Source organism: Bos javanicus, chromosome X, assembly GCF_032452875.1.
Source record: "Bos javanicus breed banteng chromosome X, ARS-OSU_banteng_1.0, whole genome shotgun sequence".
NCBI classification, from domain to species: domain Eukaryota; kingdom Metazoa; phylum Chordata; class Mammalia; order Artiodactyla; family Bovidae; genus Bos; species Bos javanicus.
Genome location: NC_083897.1, coordinates 89507804 through 89531414, shown reverse-complemented (window position 1 = coordinate 89531414; position 23611 = coordinate 89507804). Strand labels below are relative to the sequence as shown.

General features: G+C 52.7%; 2 protein-coding genes across 3 annotated transcripts; both read left to right on the top strand.

The window, feature by feature from the left end:
- The first annotated feature begins 950 nt into the window (after positions 1 to 950).
- SYP (synaptophysin) lies at positions 951 to 12826 on the top strand. Its single transcript, XM_061410091.1, has 7 exons — positions 951 to 1059; positions 2201 to 2266; positions 3393 to 3517; positions 6387 to 6582; positions 7275 to 7466; positions 8732 to 9062; positions 11215 to 12826. The coding sequence occupies exons 1-6, from the start codon at positions 1024 to 1026 to the stop codon at positions 9056 to 9058; spliced, it is 942 nt and encodes a 313-aa protein (XP_061266075.1). The 5' UTR covers positions 951 to 1023; the 3' UTR covers positions 9059 to 9062; positions 11215 to 12826.
- Positions 12827 to 14502: 1676 nt separating this feature from the next.
- PRICKLE3 (prickle planar cell polarity protein 3) lies at positions 14503 to 23542 on the top strand. Of its 2 annotated transcripts, none has more exons than XM_061410079.1 (9): positions 14503 to 14639; positions 16116 to 16201; positions 17064 to 17247; positions 19296 to 19409; positions 19732 to 19869; positions 20668 to 20892; positions 20984 to 21170; positions 21935 to 22234; positions 22793 to 23542. In XM_061410079.1, exons 1-9 carry the CDS (start codon positions 14598 to 14600, stop codon positions 23398 to 23400), a joined length of 1884 nt encoding a protein of 627 aa, XP_061266063.1. In that variant the 5' UTR covers positions 14503 to 14597; the 3' UTR covers positions 23401 to 23542. The 2 variants fall into 2 exon arrangements, with proteins under 2 accessions (XP_061266063.1, XP_061266064.1); XM_061410080.1 differs by having other exon boundaries at positions 14504 to 14639; positions 20689 to 20892.
- The last annotated feature ends 69 nt before the right edge of the window (positions 23543 to 23611 follow it).

The window sequence follows — 23611 nt, the reverse complement described above, 5'->3', positions numbered from 1 at the left end:
GTCTAAGTGCTGAGCCACATATATGGACTCGTTAGTTTGCTACATCCTGCCAAATTATTCTCTGCAGAAGTTATACCAATTTAACTTCCATGGGCAATTTATGAGAATGCCTGTTTCTGGCCAACATGCTAATATTGAGCATTATTAAACTGTTTTATATTCCCCACCCTCAAAGGTGAAAAACAATGTCTTGGTAGCTTTTATAGGCATTTCTTTTAGTATGAGTGAGGCTTAGCATTTTAAATTCCAACTGTATTTATCCATTGGCTTCTACAACGTGGCAATTGCCATTGACCTCGGTGGGCCTAGTTTTGGCAGCATGAAGGAGGTGTAATCCAATTAACGGAGGACTTGAGGAATAAACAGGTTGTATCAAGCGTAGAGTTGGAGTAGGGAGTTGACTAAGTTATTCCTTTGACTAAGGAAGAGAGAAACAGGGGAGATAGGTGGAGTGGGAGGGTGTTGGGTTTTTTTTAATGTGCTGAAAATTCAGAAAAGAAGAAACCCTCAAGACCCTGAACTACGTTTAAATTGGTGGGGCTTTGGGAACTACGTTTAAATTGCAGGGACTTTGGGCATTGCCAATAACTAGCTGGGTAACCTTATACAAGTCGCTTAACCTCTCTGGGGACTAATTTTCCTCACCTGTAAAAACGGGGACAATGGTCCCTACCACATCGGGACGTTCTAAGGATTAAATAAATGAACACATTCAACAAATTCAGTAAAGGGCTGGCAAACTGTCCTACTGTAGGACGGAACGGTCCACCTCCCCAGATCTCTAGCCGTGTTTTCAGAGATCACGACCTTCCCAGAGAATTCTCACGGTTCCAACCTCCCGGCTGGAATGGCGACCAGTGAGATTTAGACACTGCCGCTGTGCGCAGGCTCCCTTGGCGAGTGAGGCGGGGGTGCGAGGGGCGGAGCTGCGGCCGCCTGGGCTGTTCCGACGATCGCGCGCCGCCCCCGCCGCGCCCTGCGCCCGCCCTTGCTAGCAGGCGCCTCCCGCCCCCTGCATTGCTGATGCTGCTGCTGGCCGACATGGACGTGGTGAATCAGGTACGCGTTCCAGCACCGCGGACAGAGCCCGCCGCTGCCCGGCCTCCTCGCCCGGGTCGCAGTGAATCTGCCTACTCTTAGAGGTGGTGGCCAGAATTCTAGCAGCGGACGCCTGGTCCCAGCTCTGGGGCTGGGGTCTGCGGCAGACGAGGGGAGGGAAGGGGAGGTGGAGAAAAGGAATGCGCCCTTTGCCGCAGCGAGGGCTGTCCTCACTGCCGCAGCGGGAGCCGCCAGAAGCCATTTCCTTACAGGCGAGCAAGGAAGAAGAGGGGTCTTAGAGCTAGGGTATAGGCAAGGAGGGATGGGAAGGGAGAATGGAAGGAAGATTGGGGGGTGCTGCGGATGAGCTAGGAAATAGAGCGACAGAAGGAGTGGGGGCGGGGGTGCAAGGGAGGGTTGACACCTGCCCCTCCCAGACCCTTCCAGATGGTACCCTGGTAGACGACCACCTCTTCCCCCAGAACAGACCAAGGGGGACGATCGGTTTCGCTTCTCCCAAACCCCTAGTCTCCCTTCCCCCAGCACATATACAGTGAAGCCATGTCCCAGCTCTCCTCCACCTTAATCAGCCCAGACCTTCTGCCATCGCACTCTTCTTCACCACCTCAGAACCTTGCCCATCTCTAACCAGGACTAACCCCTCCCCATCCTCATCATCTCAGACACCCCACCACCATCATCTGACTCACCTTTACCGCTGCAGACCCCTCCCCCACCCTAGCCAACCCAACTCCCTCCCTGTTGTGACTCACCTTCACCATCCAAGACCATTTCCCCCACCTTAATGAACCCCAACTCCTTCTTCAGTCTCTCCACCTGATCCCCTTTGCCATCTGACTCATCTTTACGATTTCAAACCTTCTCTCCTTAATTAGTCCTGACTCCATCCCCATCCTCCTCACCCTTGAACCCCTCCACCATCTATCTCCCCACCTCCCTGAACCCCAGGGATCTTCTTCAGAGACCCTGAGCTCACACTTTCCTCAAAGTGTCACTTCCTCCTTTTCACCTTCTCTCCAAACGTCACTCTCTCCCCAAGATCACATGCCTTATCCCCAGGGGTTATTGCCTGGTGGCCTTGTCCCTCACCTTCCTCTCCATCCCCAACAACCCCACCCTTCCCCACTACTTCTCTCCTCAGCTGGTGGCTGGGGGTCAGTTCCGGGTGGTCAAGGAGCCCCTCGGCTTCGTGAAGGTGCTGCAATGGGTGAGTGTGGTCTGAGCTGTGGGGAGAAAGAGGGAGGTACTGGGATTCGGAATGGGGAGGGAGGAATAGATGGGTGGGTGGGGGGGCAAAGGGTATGGGGAAATTGGGCTCCAGGGTGAAGTCCCAGGGCATTGGGGCCAGAGAATGGATGGGCTGTGATGTAACATCACATAAGGTCAAGGGTACCCACATCATGAAGTGGAATATTGCGATGTGCTACTTCCTCTCCTGAGGTGAGAGAGGGGCAAGGGAGGTGAAGCCTGAAGCTGGTTGCTCCAGGGAGAGACACAAAGCCAGAGAAACCCAGAGACAGTGAAGGAGACAGAGAGAATGGGAGATCAGGAATGATGGAGACAGAGATGGAAATACCCAGAAAAAAGATATAGAGATGAGAAAGAGACAAAGAAATGGAAGACAGAGAAAGATGAACAGAGATGCAAAGAGAAACAGACACAGGAAGAGAAGAAGAAAAGTGGGGTGGGGGAGAGAAAGAAATAGAAGAAGAAGAGACCCACTGTGAAAAGAGATAAATTGATAAGCAGAAAGGCAAGAGGGAGACAGAGAGAGCACCATAGAAACAACGAGTCAGAGACAAAGCAGGGAGTTAGAGACAGACCAAGAAACAGAAAGGCACACACACACAGAGACATACATTCAGAGAGAGAGATAGAGAGAGAGAGAAGAGGCAGAAAGAGCCACACGTATATACTAGAGAAGTAGAGAGAGAAACAGAGACAGAGATATTTGAGAAAGACAAAGACATTGAGAAATACAGAGAGAGAGAGAGACTGAGAGAACTAGAGACACAGAGGACAACAGAGACAGGCAGAATACAGAGAGAGAGAGAGACAGAGAGAGAGAAATAGAGACTGAGACAGAACAAGGGGAATCAGAGCATTATTGAGATGTAGAGCCCAAGAGAGACAGTGGGAGAAAGATTGGAAGAGATAGTCACACCCCTCTAATCAGCTTGTCCTTGGGCCCCATGAGCCCTGATTAGGGGGTGGGGGTGGGGACTAGTCCATCTGCTGCTGCCTATGCTGGGTCCTGATCTGTCCAGAGGAGGGCAGCCCCATCCCACATGCACACAGGCTCACTGTGGCCATCCCCACCCCTACTGCCCAAGGTCTTTGCCATCTTCGCCTTTGCCACATGCGGCAGTTACAGTGGGGAGTTCCAGCTGAGTGTGGACTGTGCCAACAAGACCAAGAGTGACCTCAACATCGAGGTCGAATTCGAGTACCCCTTCAGGTGTGCCCCCACTCTAGCCCACCCCTGGGATCCTGACAGGCCTGGGATGGGGGTGGGGGGTTGGGACTGGCCAACACCTCCACCCCAGAGGCTCCTGCCCAGCCTCCACCTCGGGAGACCACACCCACTCAGGTCACTGCGCATGCACTGAGCACCTACCTTGTGCCTGGCACTGCTCTGGACATCCAGGACACGTGGCAACCAAGACAGGCATAGGCTGTTGCCCTCTGGCTATGTTCTAGTGAAGGGGAGGGACAGGAGACTAGCAATAAATAAGATTCAAAATTATATATATATATATATATATATATATATATACACACACACACACACACATATATATATGTATCCTTAATGCCATAGGATAATAATGTTAGCCAATATTATTATTTAATTCCCATTCATTCATTCCATATACATTTCTTGAGAACCTATTGTATGCCAGGTACTGCTCAAAGTGCTGGGGATAAAACAGTGAACAAAACAGACCAAGCTCCCTACCCTCGTGGAGCCAGCATTATAACAAATAAACAAATTAATAAAGATAATTGCAGATTGGGAGAAATCCAAGGAGGGGATCCTCCTGCAGGGTCTTATGATAGAGAATTAATGAGGGGGTGCTGCATAGCCATAGAGAAGGATTAAACCCAATTAAGCAGTTCTGAGAATTTTTGAGCTCTTACCATATGCTGGGTGCTAGGTACATGAGAGTGAGCACAAGCAGGCAAAGTGGCTGCCCTAATGGAGAGGCTTCCCTCCTAGCCATGGAAAGACAGAGACTTACAGGAACAATTTCAATGGAGGCTCCTAAGGCTCTTCCACTACTAGGACAAGTCACATACCTGCTCCAGGTCTCCATTTCTTCACCCGTCAAAGGGGATAATAATACTCATCCTCAGGGTTATGATACATATTAAGTGAATTAATACTTGTAAAATGCTTAGCACAGTGCCAGAAACACAATAAGCACTCCATAAGTGTTTGTTAAAATAAGGGAAATAAAGAAGTTTAAAGGACTGGGGAAAGAGGTCAGGGTTTGAGTTGGAAATTAGGGATTTTTGAGCATTAAGGGTAAATGTAGGCTCAAGAGATCATCCAAGGTGAGAGGGAAGATTGAAGAGAGGATAGTCCAGCAGTGGCCCTGAGCAATAATCAAAAGAAAAGTGCCAGGGAGGCATGGTCTGAGAGGCTGGGGAGGGGGCATGGCAACCAGGGACCCACCAGCTCACAGAAGCCAAGGGAGTTTGGGGAAGGAGTAGCGGTTGCAGCATGGGATATCTTGGAATCTAGAAGGCCACAAAACTCTGTGGCCCCCAACACCTCCCATGCCTAGAGCCTCAGGTCCTGAGGATCTGCCCTTTACCCACAAGTCTGCCAGGGAAAAAATCTTTAGCCTGTGTTCCCCTTGACCAATCCTGCCATTGCCCCAATAACCCCCCTTAAGGACCCTTCATTCCCCCTAGAAACCCAAAAACTCAAACTAGACCCAACTCCTAGCTCCATCATTTAGCAGCCTTGCAGCCCCGGATAAGTAACTTAGTCTTGCAGAACCTCTGTTTGTTCTTCTGTAAAACAGGTATAATAATGCCTCCTTTAGAGAATTGTGGGGGAGAGTCCTTAAAAGAGGCAATTATGTAAAATGCTTAGAGCTGATCAATACGTTTAAGCCCTTCCCTTAGGGCCTTTGCTATACAAGGGCATCGGCACCATTTGCTTATCTCAGGATCCTGCCCCCACAACCTGAGGTCGGAGCTCAGGGACATCACTCCAGTCTTTCTCCCCACACACATCCCTCCTTATGACCCCTCTTCCCTCACACCACATGTCTTCCCAGTCTCCCCCAACCCTCCCCACCCACACCTCAGATACACCCATCCTGTTCTTGCATCCCTTCTACCCTCCTGTCTTTCTGTCCGTCTCCTCCTATCTTGTAGTCTCTGGGCTCTCCTCTGCTATGTACACATTTGTTTTTCTTTTGAGGACCTGAAGTGAGGTGGAGAGAAGAGTCAACATGACATAGGGAAAAAACACAGGATTCAGATCCCAATTCTGTCATTCCCATGCCAGCTGTGTGACTTTAGGCAAGTCATTGCATTTCTTGGAGCCTCTGTTTCTGCCTCCACATATTTCATTTAATAAATACTTACTGAGTGCCTACTATGTGGCAGCACTGTTCCGGGACTTAAGGGCACAATAGTGAACAAAACCAAGGAAAAGCCCTGCCCTCTTGTACTTGCAGCAAAAATCAAGGAAAAAAGTAACATACATGGTATGTCCAAGGGTATCACAATTACAGAGAAAATGGAGTAAAGAAGGGGGCTAAGGAGTGCTGGGAGGGAATGGTTAGATTTAATTTTAAATAGATCAGGGAAGACCTCACTGAGAAGATGACAAGTGTAGCAAAGCTTGAAGGAGATGGAGTGGGTAAGATATGAGATATCTAGGAGAGCTTTCTAGTGTAAATATCCTAGGGTGGGAGGGTGCCTGGTGTGTTCTATGAATAACCAAGGGGCCAAGTGCTTAGATTGGAGTGAGGGCTGAATAACACCTATTTCACTGGGATGTTCTCCTGAAATGTGACTGCAAGACTTTCCTGGTGGTCTAGTGGTTAGGACTCTATGCTTTCACTGCTGAAGGCACGGGTTCAATCCCTGGTCATGGAACTAGGATCCCACAAGCCCTGTGGTGCAACCATAAAAGCCAAACAACAACAAATAATGAAATGTGACTGGTACACAGTAGGTGCTCGTGAATGGTTATCTCCTCTTCCTGGGACCATGTCAGAATCTGGGAGGCCCCATGACTGGGAAGGGGGGAGGGGAAGGGAATTCTTAGGGCCTAGGCCACACCTGCCCACCTCTCTCCACAGGCTGCACGAAGTGTACTTTGAGGCACCCACCTGCCAAGGGGACCCTAAAAAAATCTTCCTGGTGGGGAACTACTCCTCATCAGCTGAATTCTTTGTCACCGTGGCTGTGTTTGCCTTCCTCTACTCCATGGGGGCTCTGGCTACCTACATCTTCCTGCAGAACAAGTACCGAGAGAACAACAAAGGGCCCATGCTGGTGAGCTCCCACAGCCACTCACATGCATGCAGGGGCCAGGGGACATGGAGCCTCGGGGACACAGCCATTTTCAGAGGCCACACCAAATTCCAGACAGGCTCACACGCAAGCACTGCTGCTACGAGCATCAGAGACACTGACTAATTGAGTGACAGAGACACATCTACAGCCCACACGGAATCCCAGAAACCTGGAAACTTACTACCTCTCACCAAACCCCACAGTCTAGATGAAAGAAAGGAGCACACAGAGGTTCATTACATCAGTCATGCTTGTCATCCATCACACCACACAGACACACTGATTCCTATACAGCTGTACTCATACACCCTCATTCCAGATACAAAATTACACAAATCCCCACATTCAGACAAAAGTGGAAAGACACACTACTTGCCACAGATTAGACAACAAACTCACAGAATCCTCCTCATACATACACACACCCCACATATCACAATCACACTCTCACACCCTCTGGGTCATATATATACACAAACACACACACGTCCAAGCAAGAAGAACCACCTTCAAATGAGTGTTGGGGGCTTCAAGAGCTGGAAAGGCAAGGGAGAGACAGGCTTCTTCTGGGGGACCCCCCCCCAGGAAAGCCTGTGATCTGAGGAGGCCCCACAGCCCAGCATGAAGCAGCCCACTCATGGTGCTGTATCCCTCTCCCCTGCCTGTCCTAGGATTTTCTGGCCACGGCAGTGTTTGCCTTCATGTGGCTGGTTAGCTCATCGGCCTGGGCCAAGGGGCTGTCAGACGTGAAGATGGCCACAGACCCAGAGAACATTATTAAGGGGATGCATGTCTGCCACCAGCCAGGGAATACATGCAAGGAGCTGAGGGACCCTGTGACCTCTGGCCTCAACACCTCGGTGGTAAGTCCTGGGAAGCTGGCTGAGACAGCTGGGGAAGGTGGCTGGGAAACTTAATCTGGCATGGGGAGGCGAAGTGGTGGAGAGAAAAAAATGAGAGGAGAATTCTGAAGAAATCTGAGAGGGCTCCTTGGAGGAGGCATGCAAACAACAGAGCCTTGAAGGATGAGATAGTAATTATAATCACTGTGACACCACAAACTGTTCCCAAAAAGGGGACATGAGATTTTCTGTCCAGTTAGGTCCTGGATCCCAGGCTCAGCCTAGTCATGTAGAATCTCTGGCAACTCAGCGAGTACCCACTAAGAACCTGTTTCCTTACATGCAAAATGAAAGAACTTGAAATATTTCTCATCTGGACGCCCCCTACTGGCCAGAGTCAGGCTGAGCTCAAATCCCGGCTCTGCCACTTGCAAGCTCTATAACCTCTAACTATCAATAGATAGCCTCTCAGACCTCAGTTTGAGCATATAAATAGAAAACAAGAGTTCATTAGTGGAATAATAACATACAAAATGCTTAGAAAAGGACCTGGCACATGGTAAGTCGTATACAAGTGTTACAGATGCTAAGGTTCCAATTTTTTCTGTCAATTGCTGGTTATCAGACCTCCAGCCACTTAGCTTCTCTGGGCCTCAGTTTCCTCAACTGTAAAGTAGAAATATTACTTTCTGGCCCCAAACTGAATTACATTTACATATTTATACAAATTCCGTATCTTTGTTTTAGTATAAATCATATTTATATACTTTACACATGTGTATTTATACATAAGCCCCTGGTGGCTTAGTGGTAAAGAAACTGCTTGCAATGCAGGAGACGCGGGTTTGATCCCTGGGTCACAAAGATCTCCTGGAGAAGGAAATGGCAACCCACTCCAGTATTCTTGCCTGGAAAATCCCATTTATGTACTTTGTGTATATGTGTTTATTAGTGTTATGCCTACGTATTTAATAAAAAGTTATGCTTACCATTTTACTATATCTTACAAATTTAGATTGATTTACTATATTCTGTACATGTATAAACGTGTATATATGCAAATACATAAACACGTATATCCCTGGGAATGTGAATTCTAATCACCCCACCAAGGTGATTTTTTTGCACATAGACATTCATGTGCTGGGACTCGGAGGGTCAGGGTCTCAGAAACCACCACCCTCTGGGCGCCTGTGAATCCAAGCTCGATGCAAACAGCCTCAATGTTCCCTGGGACCACCAGGGCAATGGGCGCTAGATGACAGCAGAGCTTTGTCTCCCCGCAGGTGTTTGGCTTCCTGAACCTAGTGCTCTGGGTCGGCAACCTGTGGTTCGTGTTCAAGGAGACAGGCTGGGCCGCCCCATTCCTGCGCGCTCCTCCTGGTGCCCCCGAGAAACAACCAGCGCCCGGGGACGCCTATGGCGAGGCAGGCTACGGGCAGGGCCCCGGCGGGTACGGGCCCCAGGACTCCTACGGGCCCCAGGGTGGCTATCAGCCAGACTACGGGCAGCCGGCCAGCAGCGGCGGCGGTGGCTATGGGCCTCAGGGCGACTACGGGCAGCAAGGCTACGGCCCTCAGGGTGCACCCACATCCTTCTCCAATCAGATGTAGTCTGGTGAGTGACAGACGGGTGAGATAGCCAATGAGGGCTCACGAAAGGAGATGGGCGGGCCAATGAACCAATAAGAGGCTGGTCCATAGGACGCTAGCTGGACAAGTAAGGACGGCCATTTGAAGGCCCCAATAGAGAGGCGGAGCTACACGTTAAGGGCGAGTAACTAGCCAATGGTGGAGAGGAGAAGAGTGGCTTTTGAAAATAGGCAGAATGAAGAGCCAATGGGAGAGAGGTGGAAGTGCTGCTCTGATGGAAGGGAGGGGAGAGAAGCGGGCAGAGCAACCAATGAAAGGAGGAATAACAGGAGGATTTGCGTATTGGAAAGTCGGCTGGGCGCAGGCGCCGAGGAGGGAAGAGGAGGTGGGTCTTAGCCAATGTGTTATGATAAGGCCAATGGATGATAAGGGTAAATGGGCTTGAATCATGAAGGTCAGCGATTACTAATCTGGAAGGAGGTGACAGATCCACCTCTCCGCAACCGTGGAGATGAGGGGGATGGTGTGGAATTTCCAAGAAGGAAAGGGGCGAGGCGAAGCGAAGCAGGGGGCATTGGAAAGTCTTGCTTGCCTTGTTGGTACCCTAAAGAGAAGCGAGATGTCCCTCGCATATGAGAGGGGAAGATGGGAAGTAGAGGCAGGCTGATGGCGTTAGAGGGAAAGGCAAGGAAATGGCAACACTGGTGGAGGTAGTTTGTGGCACTTGGCCAGGATGGAAAGGGCAGGGAGGAGTTTATTAGGTATCTCATATACAATTCATTAAAAATTCCTGTTGGCTCTACCTTCAAAATATATCTATAATCTTCACACTGTCCCCCTGGACCTCTTCACTGGTTTCCACTCCCATTCCCATTATATTCTGTTTACAGCTTGGGGAAGGACCCTGTTAAATCCTAAATCAAGCCACAGCCTTCCTGTGCTCAGAACTCAGATATCTGCTGGGGCTCACTCAGATTAAAAGCCAAAGCCTTCATTATGGCCCACGAGGCCCTACACAATCTAGCCCCACCCCTCACTTCTCTGACCTCTCATCCCCAACCACTCCCCCTGACTCTGTTCCAGCCACACTGGCCATCTCGATGTGTCAGGCACAGTCCAACTTCATGGTCTTGGTACTTGCTTTCTTTTTGGAGTTTCAAACCCACACACACTGATAACCTTACCTGGCCAACTCCTTATAAGACCCTTTTCTTACCTTTCCCTATGTTTTATCACAGTCTGTAATTATTAGTTTATATGTTTATTTACTATCTCTTCTACTAGATTAGGGGATGTCCCCATGACTAATTCATGCCATAGATAAATCAGAGCACTACTAATGTTAAGAAACATTTACTGAAACAACATAGCATGAAACATTTTACTATCATTTTAAAATATCCAGGGTCAAAGCAGAAGTCCTCACAACTTTGTCCACAAGGTCCTATGTGACCCCATTACCTATCTCTCTGACATCACCTTCTATCACTCTCCCTTGCTCACTCCATTGAAGCCCCACGGATCTCCTTGCTGTTCCTCAAACACACTAGATGTGGTCTCACCCCAGGGCCCTTGCACTGGCAGCTGTGCTCCCTGCCCAGAATGTAATTCTCCTTGGTTATCTGCATGGTTCATTCCCTCACCTCCTTAAGTCTTTATTCCAATGTCACTTCTTCAATGAGGTCTTCTCTGACTACCTACTTACTAGAGCAACCTTTCTTTCCCTACTGGCACTCCTAATCCCCCTCATCCCAGCCTAATTTTGTTTTTCCATTTCACTTATTATCACCTTATGTCATACTAGATAATTTATTTACACATCATGGTCATTGTTTTAAGTCTCTCTGTCTCCCCCGCTACAATGTAAGTGCCACAAAGATATGGATCTTCGCTCTGCTCAGTACCTGTTAACAGATATTTTTGGATTAGGGGAAACCAATCCAAAAGGAAACCATAATTTCTTTGGTACCTAATCTAGTGGAGGTAAGGTATATCTTCCCAACAGGAGCAGCTGGGATGAACCTGATCCCAAGACTATAAGTGAAGGAAGAAGGAAGGAAGAAGGGCATGGCAGATAGAGGGTAAAGCCTGGGCAGAGGCATAGCAGCCCAGCCCTTCCCTAAAGGCACTACCTGTGTCTAGACCACCTCTCCTTTTTATGTCTTTTGTCTCCACAGGTCAGTGCAGCCTGGGAGGACCCCATGGGTAGGCAAGAGCTCAGGAGAAGGCCTGCCCCCACTTACCATCCCTACACCCCAGGTCTCCACCCCTCAAGCCAGGAGACCCTTAACTGTCTTTGCTGTTTATATATATATATATTATATATAAATATCTATTTATCTGTCTAAGCCCTGCCCCCACTCCACTCCCCTTGTGCATTAAGGACCCGATCTTGAGTGGGCCCTTCTCTTACCCCTACCCCTTCCCCTTCATCCTTTGGCCCCTGGCCCTGTGCCCTGAGGTTGGGGGGACTCTTTAAGGGGCACAGAGAGGAGACAGAAGGCTGCATGGGGAGGGTGGGTGTGAGTTCAGACTATCTCCCCTTTCTTCCTCTCCTCCTCCTGACTCTGGCCTTGATTTCTTCCAGCAATTCCTGAACAGGGGCCATTAGGGAAAATCCAACACTAAAGAGGGGAGAAAGGCAGAGACTGGGTGAGCCTGGGACCCAAAGTGGTCTTGGAGAGGAGTTCTGGAGTGGAGGAGACTAATAAGCAGATGGGTTGGGTTCCAGACATACTGGATTTGGAATCTCAAGAAGAAGGGTGCCCTACAGCATTCTAGAATGGGGCTTGGAAGGAGACTGAGGGTGGGGGTCTAGAAGGGGTGGAGCTTTGAGTGAGGCAGTGGTAGCGCCCACAGTGGGCAGGGTTTAGAGTAGGACAGAGTTTTAAGGAAGAAGTGTGACTTGAGACCCAGGAACCAGGTAGAGAAAAAACGCTGAGGCCTGGTTTTAGAGAGGGTGGGGCTTGAACTAGACAGTGGATGAGGCTCCAGAGGGGACGCGTCTCGGATTGGGACCAGAATCTATGAAAGGGATGTGACTTGTAACATTCCATAGACTGAGTTTGATTCTAAAGGGGGCAGACCTTGGGCAAGCCTAGAAGTGGGGTTCAGGAATGGGCCAAACTTGGAGTGAGGTCATGGTGGGGATTCTAGACAGTTTGGGGCTCATAGTGGGGCCTGCCTGGTGGTTTCAAAAAGGGCAGCCCTGCCCCCGCAATGGAGCAGTGAAGAAAATATATTTTAAAGTGGATGGGCTTGGCAGTGGGGAGGGTAGGATGAGAAGCTTGGCTGGGGCTGAGGGACGGGTTTTGTTAGGGATGGGGGGAATATCTTTGGCCAAGGCTGGGGACTGAGGTGGCCCAGGAAGAGCTGAGAAATAAGACTTGGAGGTTAAGGGGTGGGATCCAGAGAGAGGCACCCCCCACACACCTTTGCCCACCTTGAGATGGGCCAGCAAGGCAATTAGTGGACAGAGCCAAAGGGTCTGTGGGGCCAACCCACCCTCTCTCCCCACTTCCCTTGCCTCCTCCCTCCCTCCACACGCGCTTCCTCCCCGGGGTGGTTGGAGGCCTGGTCTGGAGCCCCTATCCTGCACCCTCTGCTGTGTCTGTGGCGTCTGTAGTGCCTGTGATCGTGTGTTGCCATTTTGTCTGGCTGTTGCCCCTCCCCCACCCCTCCAGACCTTCTCCCTTTCCCGTGCCCTTGGATATTGTTTGAAGACTCCCTCCCCGAGGAAGAACAAATATGATTAATTCTCCCCTAAATAAATTCCTCAACCACCTAGTCCACACGGCTCTGACTTCTCAGTGTCTTTGCGGGGGGAGAGGGGGGAGGCAGGGGACAAAGGGAAAAGAAGGTGAGAGAAAGCTCCACCTCTGACCTGCTGGACACCGTTCAAGAAAACCCATTTTCGGCCCCTCCAACAGTGTTTTGCTGAGCTGCATCCTCTGTGAAGCCTCACTTGCCGATTGTTCTAAGTCACACTCAGAGTAGCCCTGCCCACTGCCCTACTACTGGCCACTGAATGCCCAGTCACATCCGACTCTTTGCGGTCTCATGGACAGTAGCCCACCAGGCTCCTCGGTCCATAGAATTTTCCAGGCAAGAATAATGGAGTGGGTTGCCATTTCCTCCTCCAGGGTATCTTCCTGACTCAGGGATCAAACCCAAGCCAGCACTGCAGGCAGATTCTTTACCACTGAGTCTCTTTACAGTTCGGTTCTAATTTGGGTTCCTTAGACAGGCCCTTTCCCAGACTCTGGGGAGCCCTGTCCTTGAATCCCCAAAGGGTTCAAATAGGATCCCCATGCTTCACAAGGAGACTTCCCTCTAGTCACCTGCCTCGCATTCTTCAGACCCTGCTATCTCTCCGTTTCCTTGCCTGCGCTCCTGCTGGAGAACCGGGAGACCGTCTAGGCAGCAAGGCGAAGGCGGGGCGCCGAGGGGACTAGTTAGTTCTCTCATTCATTTCATAACCTTTCCTGACTCCTCCCTGGGGCAGGGAGGGGCGGGAAATGACCCGGTTTGCGTAATGGGCCGGGGGTGGTGTGGGGTAGGGTAGAGTAGGCGGGTAGGGGGTTCGGGGGGTGGGAAGGTGAGGGGTGAGGGGCGGGGTCCCTGGAAGCCCACCGTGAAGGGCCGGTGGACCGCTGCCCGTTGCGGTGCCTACCTTGGCCGGGCATCAGAGTTCTGACTGTGTGCCAGGGACCCCCTCCTCCCACCCTGAGGCGTAGCGAAGCCTGAGAGGGCGAAGGAGAGACTCCTAGCTCAGGGAAAGAATACCTGGAGAGAGAAAAGCGGGAGCAGGGGAGAGAAACCTTTAAAATATATTTCTAAGGACTTATGAGGCCTCGAATTGGGAACTATAAGGATGGGAAGAGGGCCGCGGAACCTGGCCAGTCAGTTTAAGTCCTTTCCCATAAATCTCAAATAACCCTGGCTCTCTCTGAAAGCGGATGTGAGCAAGGACATGGGGAGCGGGGGTGTACAAGGTCTAGCTTTCAGACGGGCCTGCAATAGGATTGGAGACCGTTCGTGCAGCATTAATTGGAGGGAAAGAGACCCTCAGATCATCACCAGTGAGGGGAGGACCAAGAGGTGGCTTTAACCCATCCCCCAAATAAACATCCAAGATAAATTGACACAAAGTGCCAATACAATTACTGTAGCACACACTCCTTGCAGTCAGGTCACCACTTCCAAGTTCCCCTCCTCCACAACGGAGCCCTCCAGCCCCAGAACATCTAGTGAGAGATTACATGGAACCCTGGGGTTCTGGGGGCTGTGGTTTCTGAGGCCCAGCTCCCGCCCAGGCAGGAGTGCCGGGAAGCTGTCGCGCACGGCGCTCCTGGGCTGCGCGCCCCTCACCTCTAGGCAGGGGGCGCCTTGGCCTGGGAGAGACAACAGGCGCAGGGGCGGACCCCGCTGGGCGCGCTCCTCCTACGCCGGTGTCAGGTTTACGGAACTGAGAGCTCCCCTGCCGGACGCGCGGTGGCCAGACGGCCGCAAGGATTCCGTTCGCCTGACCCGGCCTGGCTGGACCCTGCCTGGGCGCGCCATGTTCGCGCGTGGGTCCCGGAGGCGCCGCTCCGGGCGTGCGGTGAGCGAGACTCGGGGCAGCGATGGGGGTCGGGACAAACTGAGACCCAAGAGAGGAAGCAAGGGATAGAGAGGAGGTGTTCCACAGAGGATCTGGGAATCCCCATCCCCAGGATACCCAGACCGGAGGACTGCTGGAAGCATGTGGATGAAGGAATGTAGAAATCTGGTGGTCCTTGATTCCTAATCACCTTTCCGCACACCTTTATCAGTACGCAGGGGACTTGGTGCACTCCCATCTTGGGTGAATGATGGGAGGGGATTCTGAGAGCCAAAAGATTGGGTCCTGAAGTCCTAGATTGAGCAGAGACCTCCTGAGCTTCTGAAGAAAGGGACCTCCCCCTGTACCTGGGTGGAAGGTGAACTGAGGGGTGAGGCCTTACACTCCTGGGGTGTCCGAATATTGAGAGTCAAGTGGTAGGAATATGGGGGTAAGAGAGCTTCCAGGCTTCCACTTGAGTCACGGAGCTTTTGACTTCCTAGATAGGAGGGTCTCTGTCTTCCTTTGGAGGGGCTGTCTGGGTGGGGTCTGGTCCAGAAGAGTGAATAGCCCTAGGATATGAGGGATAAGGGCCAAGGCTTCTTGGGGTGTGAGTTTCTGAATGGCTCAAGGGCCTCCTGAGATCCCAGAGAAGGGTCTCAGTTCCTTGGGTTTGAAAAGGTGAAGCCAGGGTTTGGGGAAGAGCTCTTGCTGCTGCTGCTGCTGAGTCGCTTCAGTCCTGTCCGACTCTGTGACCCCATAGACGGCAGCCCACCAGGCTCCACGGCCCCTGGGATTCTCCAGGCAAGAACACTGGAGTGGGTTGCCATTTCCTTGTCCAATTCAGGAAAGTGAAAAGTGAAAGTGAAACCATTCAGTCGTGTCTGACTCTTATAGACCCCATGGACTGTAGCCTACCAGGCTCCTCTGTCCATGGGATTTTCCAGGCAAGAGTACTGGAGTGGGGTGCCATTGCCTTCTCCAGAACAGCTCTTGAGCTTCTGAAAATAGGAATAGGGTTCACATGGGGATACCAAGTAAGGATGGAGTCTCAGACTCCCAACCTGTGGAACTGGAGTGCTGCTGGTTCCTGAGTGGAGAAGGGGCCCAGCGAGATGAGGCCTGGGAAGAGACACCCAGATTAGGGTCTCTGCTCTGGTGGGGAGAGTACTCAGCTCAGGTGTTTTGAGGCCTGAAGGATTCAGAGGCTGGTGGGAGGTGTCCAGGCTGGGTGATGGGAGTCAGAGGCTGGCCCAGGGAGGGGAAATTCCCTGAAAGGGGGGCATGTAGGGAGGTAGCCTCAGCTGCCCCGCCTCTACCTCGGTGGTGTCCCCCTCTGCTCTGGGCTCTGTCCCAGCCTGCCTGGCGTTGCCCTGGTGGGACAGGCCCTGGCCTGTGGTTGCCGTCCTTGGAATGGAGAGGCGGGCGTTGATTTCTCTCTCCCTCCCCGCCCTCGCGCACCTCGCCCGGTCCCGCGTCTGTCCCCGCCCACTACAGCCTCCAGAGGCAGAGGACCCAGACCGTGGCCAGCCCTGCAACTCCTGCAGGGAGCAGTGCCCCGGCTTCCTGCTACACGGCTGGAGGTAGGTGACCTTGCCTTCGTCAGGGTCCTGCCCTTAGGGGAACCCACCAAGACGTAGGCCACTCCCCTAGCCTGGAGCCCGGTCTTCGAGAAAAGCTCAGGTCCAGAGCCCCTCCCTCGCCAGACACGGTCCTAATTGTGGCATTCCCAGGAGATCTCCGCCTACTATATGTCCCCGCCCCCAGAAGTATCCTAGTTTCCGAGTCTTGTCTCTAGGGAGAGCCTGGGTCCCGGGTTCTGAGCACCGCCCACTGACCTCCAGCCCCCTTCTTGGGCTCAGAACTCCTCTCCCACACCCAGGTCCTATCCTCCTAGTGAAGCTCTGTACCCAAAACCTCCCACAGAATACAACAGACAGAGCCCTACTCACGAGCTCAGAGCCCGACCCATTTACGAGTTCAGAGCCTCAGCACAAGCTAGAACCCGCCTCTAGGAAAAGTTCCCCCAACAACTTCCAAAGTCCTGAGGGGACTCCAATCTCAGATTCAGCCCCGCCCCTACTCAGGTCCGCTGCCAGGAGAGTGTGACCCAAGTCCCAGTGCTGAAAGTCAGGGCCTTGAGACCTCCCACAGCCCCACCACTCGCTTCACATCCTCTGGCCAGGCCCACAGTCCCGCTCGCAGCTCCCAGCCCAGGTGGCCGCCCCGCCCTTCACAGCCCCCGCCCACTCCCCCACAGTGGTTTGGCTCACAGCCTCACGTCGGCTCTGCACCGCCTCCAAGCCCAGAGCCCTCTCAGGCTCCAAGTCTTTTGCTGGCGATAATCTGCTTGCCTCTGCCCCTCCGGTTAGACTTCCTTGGGCCGCCAAGGGGGATCCCAGTGGGCTATCCCTTTGGAACTGACCCCCATCCCGGCCCCCTCAGAAAGATCTGCCAGCACTGCAAATGCCCGCGGGAGGAGCACGCCGTGCATGCAGTGCCTGTGGACCTGGAACGCATCATGTGTCGGCTAATCTCAGACTTCCAGCGCCACTCCATCTCTGATGATGACTCAGGCTGTGCCTCAGAGGAGTATGCTTGGGTGCCCCCTGGTCTCAAGCCTGAGCAGGTGACCAAACACCACCACCCACTCTTGCTCACCAGTGGGCACGCACACACACATACTCAAACACACACTCAGGTGGGAACCTATTTCCAGAGAAACACTAGAGTACGTGGTCAGACTGTGCATGTCCTTCTGACCCCTCTGTGATCTAGCAGGGAACCCTGATTGATGGCTGGGCCAGTTCCTCAGGACCTGATCACCCCACTCCTGTTCTCGCCTTATCTCAGGCCTTATCCCAGCACTTTTCATTCACTGTATTTCCATTGATTCATCCATTCAACAGTCACTGAGCACTTACTGCATGTCAGACACTGTTCTGAGAACATAACAAAGAACAAAAAAACCCACACAAAAATACACCTGCCCACCTGGAGGTTGTATTCCCAAAGGGAACAAGAGACAATAAGCAAACCTACAAAAGTATGTCAAATGGTGGAAGAGCTATGGAATAAATAGAGCAGGGAAGTGGAGGAGAGACAGAAAAGTTGGAATTGTAAATAAGGTGCCCAGGTCAGCCTCTGTGGCAGTGTGATATTTGAGCTTCCTGAAGAAGGTGAGAATGTGAGCTATGCAGATATCAGAGGTTAGAACAATCCAGGCAGAGGGAAAAGCGAATGCAAAGGCCCTGAGGCAGGAGTGTGCTTGGCATGTGTGAGAAACAGTGAGGATGCCAGTGTATGTGGAGCATAGTGAGCAATGGGGCCAGTGTTTGGAGATGAGGTCAGAGATGGTGGGGGCCATGGACACAACTTTGACTTCCACTTTGAATGAGGGAGAGGACACCAGAGGATTGTGAGCAGAGAAGGGATGTGATTTGTCTTAGGATTTAACAGGATCCCTCTGGCTGCTGAGTGTAGAATGGACTGTGAGAGTGAGAGTGGAAGCAGGGGATTAGTGAAGAGGAGGCAACTGCAGTGGTCCAGGTGACTGATCCTGATCATGACATTGGCAGTGGAAGTAGTGAGCGGTAGTCAGAGTCTAGTTATATTTTGAAACTAGAGCTTAGAGGATTTTCTTGTGGGTATGAGAGAGGAGTCAAAGATGACACAAAGGATGGATGGATTGACTGATATGGGGCAGGCCAAGGCAGGAGCAGGTTTGAAGGCTAAGAGCATACATTTGGTTTTGGCTGTCTGGAGTTTGAGATGCCTGTTGGACATCTGAGTGGTCACATGAAAATGGAACTCAACAAGAAGTCACAGGGCTAGAGGTATGCATTTGTGAGGCATTAGCCAGGAGATGGTATTTATAGCCATGAAGTTGGATGTGATTCCCAAAGAACTGAAGGTAGACAGAGGGAAGAGGACCAAGGACTGAGACTAAGGACCCTCCCACATTTAGGGATCAACTAGCTGAGGAGGAACCAAAAGAGGGACAGAGAAGGAGCAGTCAATAAGGTAGGAGGAAGCAAACCCAGGGCTGTGTGGTCTTGTGGGAGCTAACAGAACAGTGTTTTCAGGAACAGGGAGTGATTGGCTGTGTCCATTGTTACTGATGGGTCAAACTGGATGAAGACTGAGACCTGAGAAATGAGTTTAGCAATCTGGATATCATCAATGACTATGACAGGAATAGCTTTGGAGGAGGGACAGAGACAGAGGGGGCAGAGAAGCCCAACTGGAGTGGGGTCTAGAGAGAATGGGAGGAGATGAAATGGAGATAGCAAACGCATACATTTTTGAGGAATTTTGCTGTAAATGTGGAAAGAAAAGTGAAGCAGCAGATGAAGGGTCAAGACATTAAGGGACTCTCGGTATGTTAGAGATGTGGCAGGAACGATCTGGCCTGTAGGAAGGAGAGATGGAGGGGGGTCAGTAGAAATTCCCTCCTGATGACTTTAATTTTCTCAGAAAAGTAGGGCTCCACCAACACTGACTCAATGGACATGAGTTTGAACAAAGTCTGGGAGATAGTGAAGGACAGGGGAGCCTGGTTTGCTGCAGTCTATGGGGTCACAAAGAGTCAGACACGACTGAGCCACTGAACAACAACCACCCCACTGCATCGCCTCTAGTCTCAATTATTTTCAGCCATCCCCTATGTCCCTCCAGGTATACCAATTTTTCAGCTGCCTCCCAGAAGACAAGGTCCCCTATGTGAACAGTCCTGGGGAGAAATACAGGATCAAGCAGCTGCTGCACCAGCTGCCCCCACATGACAGTGAGGTAAGGAGGCAGAAGACAGGAAGGGCATGCCAGGTAGGGGGCACGGCCTGGACAAATGCTGGGAGCTGGAAAGCAGTGGGCATGTTCAGAGGAGAAAAGGTGAACTGATCTGAGGGGACAGGTCTAAACAGGCAGGAGTGATCAGGGGACATTCCTTGGTAAAAACCACAGCTGGGCCTTGGGAGAAGAGGTAAGGGGTGGGTATTTGAGATACCTGTACAAAGGCCTAGAAGTAAACTTTCTGAGCAAGGATGAAATCTGGAAGAAGGTCGGGGTGGGGCAGGCATCAGGGGAAGAGCCTGGAAGACCCCTGCTACTCCAGGTACAGTACTGTACGGCACTGGAAGAGGAGGAGAAGAAAGAGCTCAGAGCCTTCAGCCAGCAGCGGAAGCGGGAGAATCTGGGGCGTGGCACCGTGCGCATCTTCCCCGTGACCATCACTGGGGCCATCTGCGAGGAGGTGAGCCATGGAGGGCTTCAGTGAGTAAGTAGTGCCTTTGCTCCAAGCCTTGGGGTGCAGACCCATCTCCCATGCCCTGGGAAGATGAGGCTGGCCACCTAAGCCCTAGTGGTCTGTCTAGTGTCCCCTCTGGTAGGTGGGGTCTTTTCCTCACGTTCTGCTGTTGGGCAGGGACCATATCTAAGGCCTCCCTGACCAGCCAGGTCTGTCTGTAGGGCCCCCTGGTGGACTGGGGCCTGTTTCTCAGATCCCATGTCAGGTATGGTCTGCCTCTAAGGAGAGCCTAGTAGACCTTCTCTATTCATTTTCTCCCTTCCATGCTGTGGACATGGGATGTGGGCTATCTCTTTGGCCCTCTTATGATCGAGACTTGTTCTTAAGAACCAACCCACAGTGGCAGGGCATGTCTTCAGAGCTGGGCAATGGGTGGAATTTGTCTCTGAGCCCCCCCCCCCCTGGTGGGTGGACCCTAACCTTAGATCTTACTGTTAGGTGAGGTCTGTTGCTAAGATCCCCCAACTGGACCTGACCTGACTCTATGGTTTTCCCAACCCCCTAAAGGCGAGACTTGCCTTTGAGGCCACCCACGAGAGATAGGGCCTGTCTCTGTGGTTTTCCCCAGGAGCAGGGTTGTTCTCTAAAGGTTCCTGCTCCCACCTTTACCCCCAGCCATGTAGGCAGGGCCTATCTTGAAGTTACCTCCTGGATGGGGCTGGTCACATAGACCATGGGGAAGGCCCAGGTGTGACACACCTTGGCTGACCCCCATCCATCTGACCCTCTTGGTGATGGTGACAGTGTTCACCTGTCATTCCACAGTGTGGGAAGCAGATTGGAGGTGGGGACATTGCTGTGTTTGCCAGCCGTGCAGGCCTAGGTGCCTGCTGGCACCCACAGTGCTTTGTGTGTTCCACGTGCCGGGAGCTGCTGGTGGACCTCATCTACTTCTACCATGCTGGCAAGGTCTACTGTGGTCGCCACCATGCCGAACGCCTGCGTCCACGCTGCCAAGCCTGTGACGAGGTTTGTGTCTTTCTGCCCAACGGTGGGAATGGAGGGTGGGCAGGGCCAGGGGCAGACCCTTCTGATGGCCATGATGGCCTTTGCCTGCCAGATCATCTTCTCCCCTGAGTGCACGGAAGCTGAGGGCCGGCACTGGCACATGGATCACTTCTGCTGCTTTGAGTGTGAAGCATCGCTCGGGGGGCAGCGCTATGTCATGCGTCAGAGTCGCCCCCACTGCTGTGCCTGCTATGAGGCCCGCCACGCGGAGTACTGTGATGGCTGCGGGGAGCACATTGGTGGGTGAACATGGGACTGGCTGGGCGATGGATGGACAGCTGGGTCATAGCCCTACCCCCAGGATTCCTCCGTCTTCCAGGCCCCATCTCCCATTATACCCCATACTTTAATTCTAGCCCCAGCACTGTAGCCCTATACCCTTCATTGCAATTCCATTACTGATGTCCCCCATCATGCCATCTTTTCTAAACTCAGCTACACTAGGCACCACTACATATCTAGGCTCACCTCCAGAGTGCCCTCTAATTTCTAGCACCCCGCCTCCCAAGTTACTCTCCTACCCTCTCAACCTAGCCCCTACTCTAAGCTATGCCCTGTTCTCTCACACTCTCCTCCATCAGCCTAGGTAAACCCTACCTTCTAAGCCAGACTCAACCTTCTAAGATCGACTCCCTTCCCACCAAAGCCACGCCCTACCTTCTCTGTCCTGTTGCCACCACCCAGGTTTCTTCAGGTCTACCTTCCATTCTCCCTCCACCTGAAGCCACCTCTTAATGTCTAAGCCTGACCCGCATCTTAGAGTCTAATACCCACCTCCACTCTGGGAGGGGCCACCTGGGGAAAGAAAGGGAGGCAGAGGAGACATTTATTAGCCAGTTTCCAGGAGAGGAGGGTGAGGAAGGGCCCCAGTCTGGAGAGGTGGGGCAAGAGGGCATCTCCAGGAACCCTGCCCCAGATTTCCAAGAAGGGCCCCCATTCAGTAGGGTCGGGGATATGCCTGAGGGCTCTGCCTCAGTTTTTCCCCTCCTGTCCATCCCTGCAGGCCTGGACCAAGGCCAGATGGCTTATGAGGGCCAGCACTGGCATGCCTCAGAGCGCTGCTTCTGTTGTAGTCGCTGCGGGCGAGCTCTCCTGGGCCGCCCCTTCCTGCCACGCCGTGGCCTAATCTTCTGCTCACGAGCCTGCAGCCTGGGTTCTGAGCCCATGGCTCCAGCGCACAGCCGCCGCAGCTGGAGCACAAGCACGGTCTCCACACCTCTCACAGCCTCTACAGCCTCTTTCTCTGCTGTGGAGGGGGCATCTGAGACTACCACCAAAGGCACCAACACCGAGGCAGCACCTGGTGAGCCACCCCACCTCCCCCAACCCTGTCCCTTCCCCTTGACCAGCCCTGGCCCTGGCATCCTGGCATCCCTGGCCCTACCCCTATCTCAGTCCTGGCTCCATCCCCAAACCATTCCAGGCCTAATCTCCAGCCCAAACCACACCCCACGTGAATCCTGGTTCTGCCCCACTTCTGTGCAGGGCCCTTCCCCTACCTCAACTTGTCCCAGCTTGAGCCCAAGTTCCTCCTCCAAACCCTTGACCCCTCACCCTCTGCTCCTTGGCCCTGCCCGGATTCTGCTCCATCCTATACCACGCCCCTTCCACCAGAGGCCACGCCCCCACCCGGGCCACACCTCATACACCAATCCTGTCCTGTTACTCCTGCTTTCACCTCCACCCAGAACCTGCCTAAGGCCTCATATTTCCTGGACTCCCCACCTTTCTACCCGACCCCGATGCCTGCCCCCATTTTCCCAGTCTTGATCGGGGAGAGAGAAGGTCCTTTCCAGAGGCCTCTCCTGGGTGGGGTGGGAGTGGGGCAGGAGGTATAGGGCGACTCTCCATCTTTTTCCAGCTGCAGACCCTGAGGAACCCACCCACTTTCTGAGAGGGGCCCCCCACCGCCACTCCATGCCTGAGCTGGGGCTCCGCAGTGTCCCTGAACCACCCCTGGGGCCTCCCAGCCAGCCGGATCCGCGACCAGAAGATGGTGCCTTTGGTCGCCAGAGCGCCCCTCGTGTCAGCTTTCGCGACCCTCTGGTGTCTGAGGGAGGCCCTCGGCGGACCCTGAGTGCGCCCCCAGCCCAGCGCCGCAGACCACGCAGCCCCCCGCCCAGGGGCCCCATGCGTCGTCGCCGCCACCGCCACCACCACGATCACCACCACCACCACCACCACCACCGCTGCCACTTTGGCAGACGTCGCCACCATCAATGTGACTTGGGATCAGGGTCAGACTCAGGATCTTGCTCCAGCTCACCCTCCAGTTCCAGTTCCGAGTCCTCAGAGGAGGACGGCTACTTCCTAGGGGAACGCATCCCGCTGTCCCCGCACCTGTGCAGGCCAGTGCTTGCTCAAGACACTGCAGCTGAGACCACCAACTCCCCATCTCCACAGCTCCCTGGGAACTCTCGCCCAGGAATATCTCGACAGGCCAGAGATAAGAACTGCATCGTGGCTTGAAGGAGTGACAGTTCTGGGGGGGGCTTCATTCTCAAGTCAGTGTAGATGAAGACCTACACCCCAACTTAAGTCATTGATCCCCTTCCTTCCTCCCTCCTTTGTCTGTTTGTATTACTGAAGTAATTTAATATTTGTTGTAAAACAGGCTTGTCTTCTTTACCTCCTTGCTCCAGCATCCCTCCTCCCCAATTTTCCCTCTACTGATGCTTGA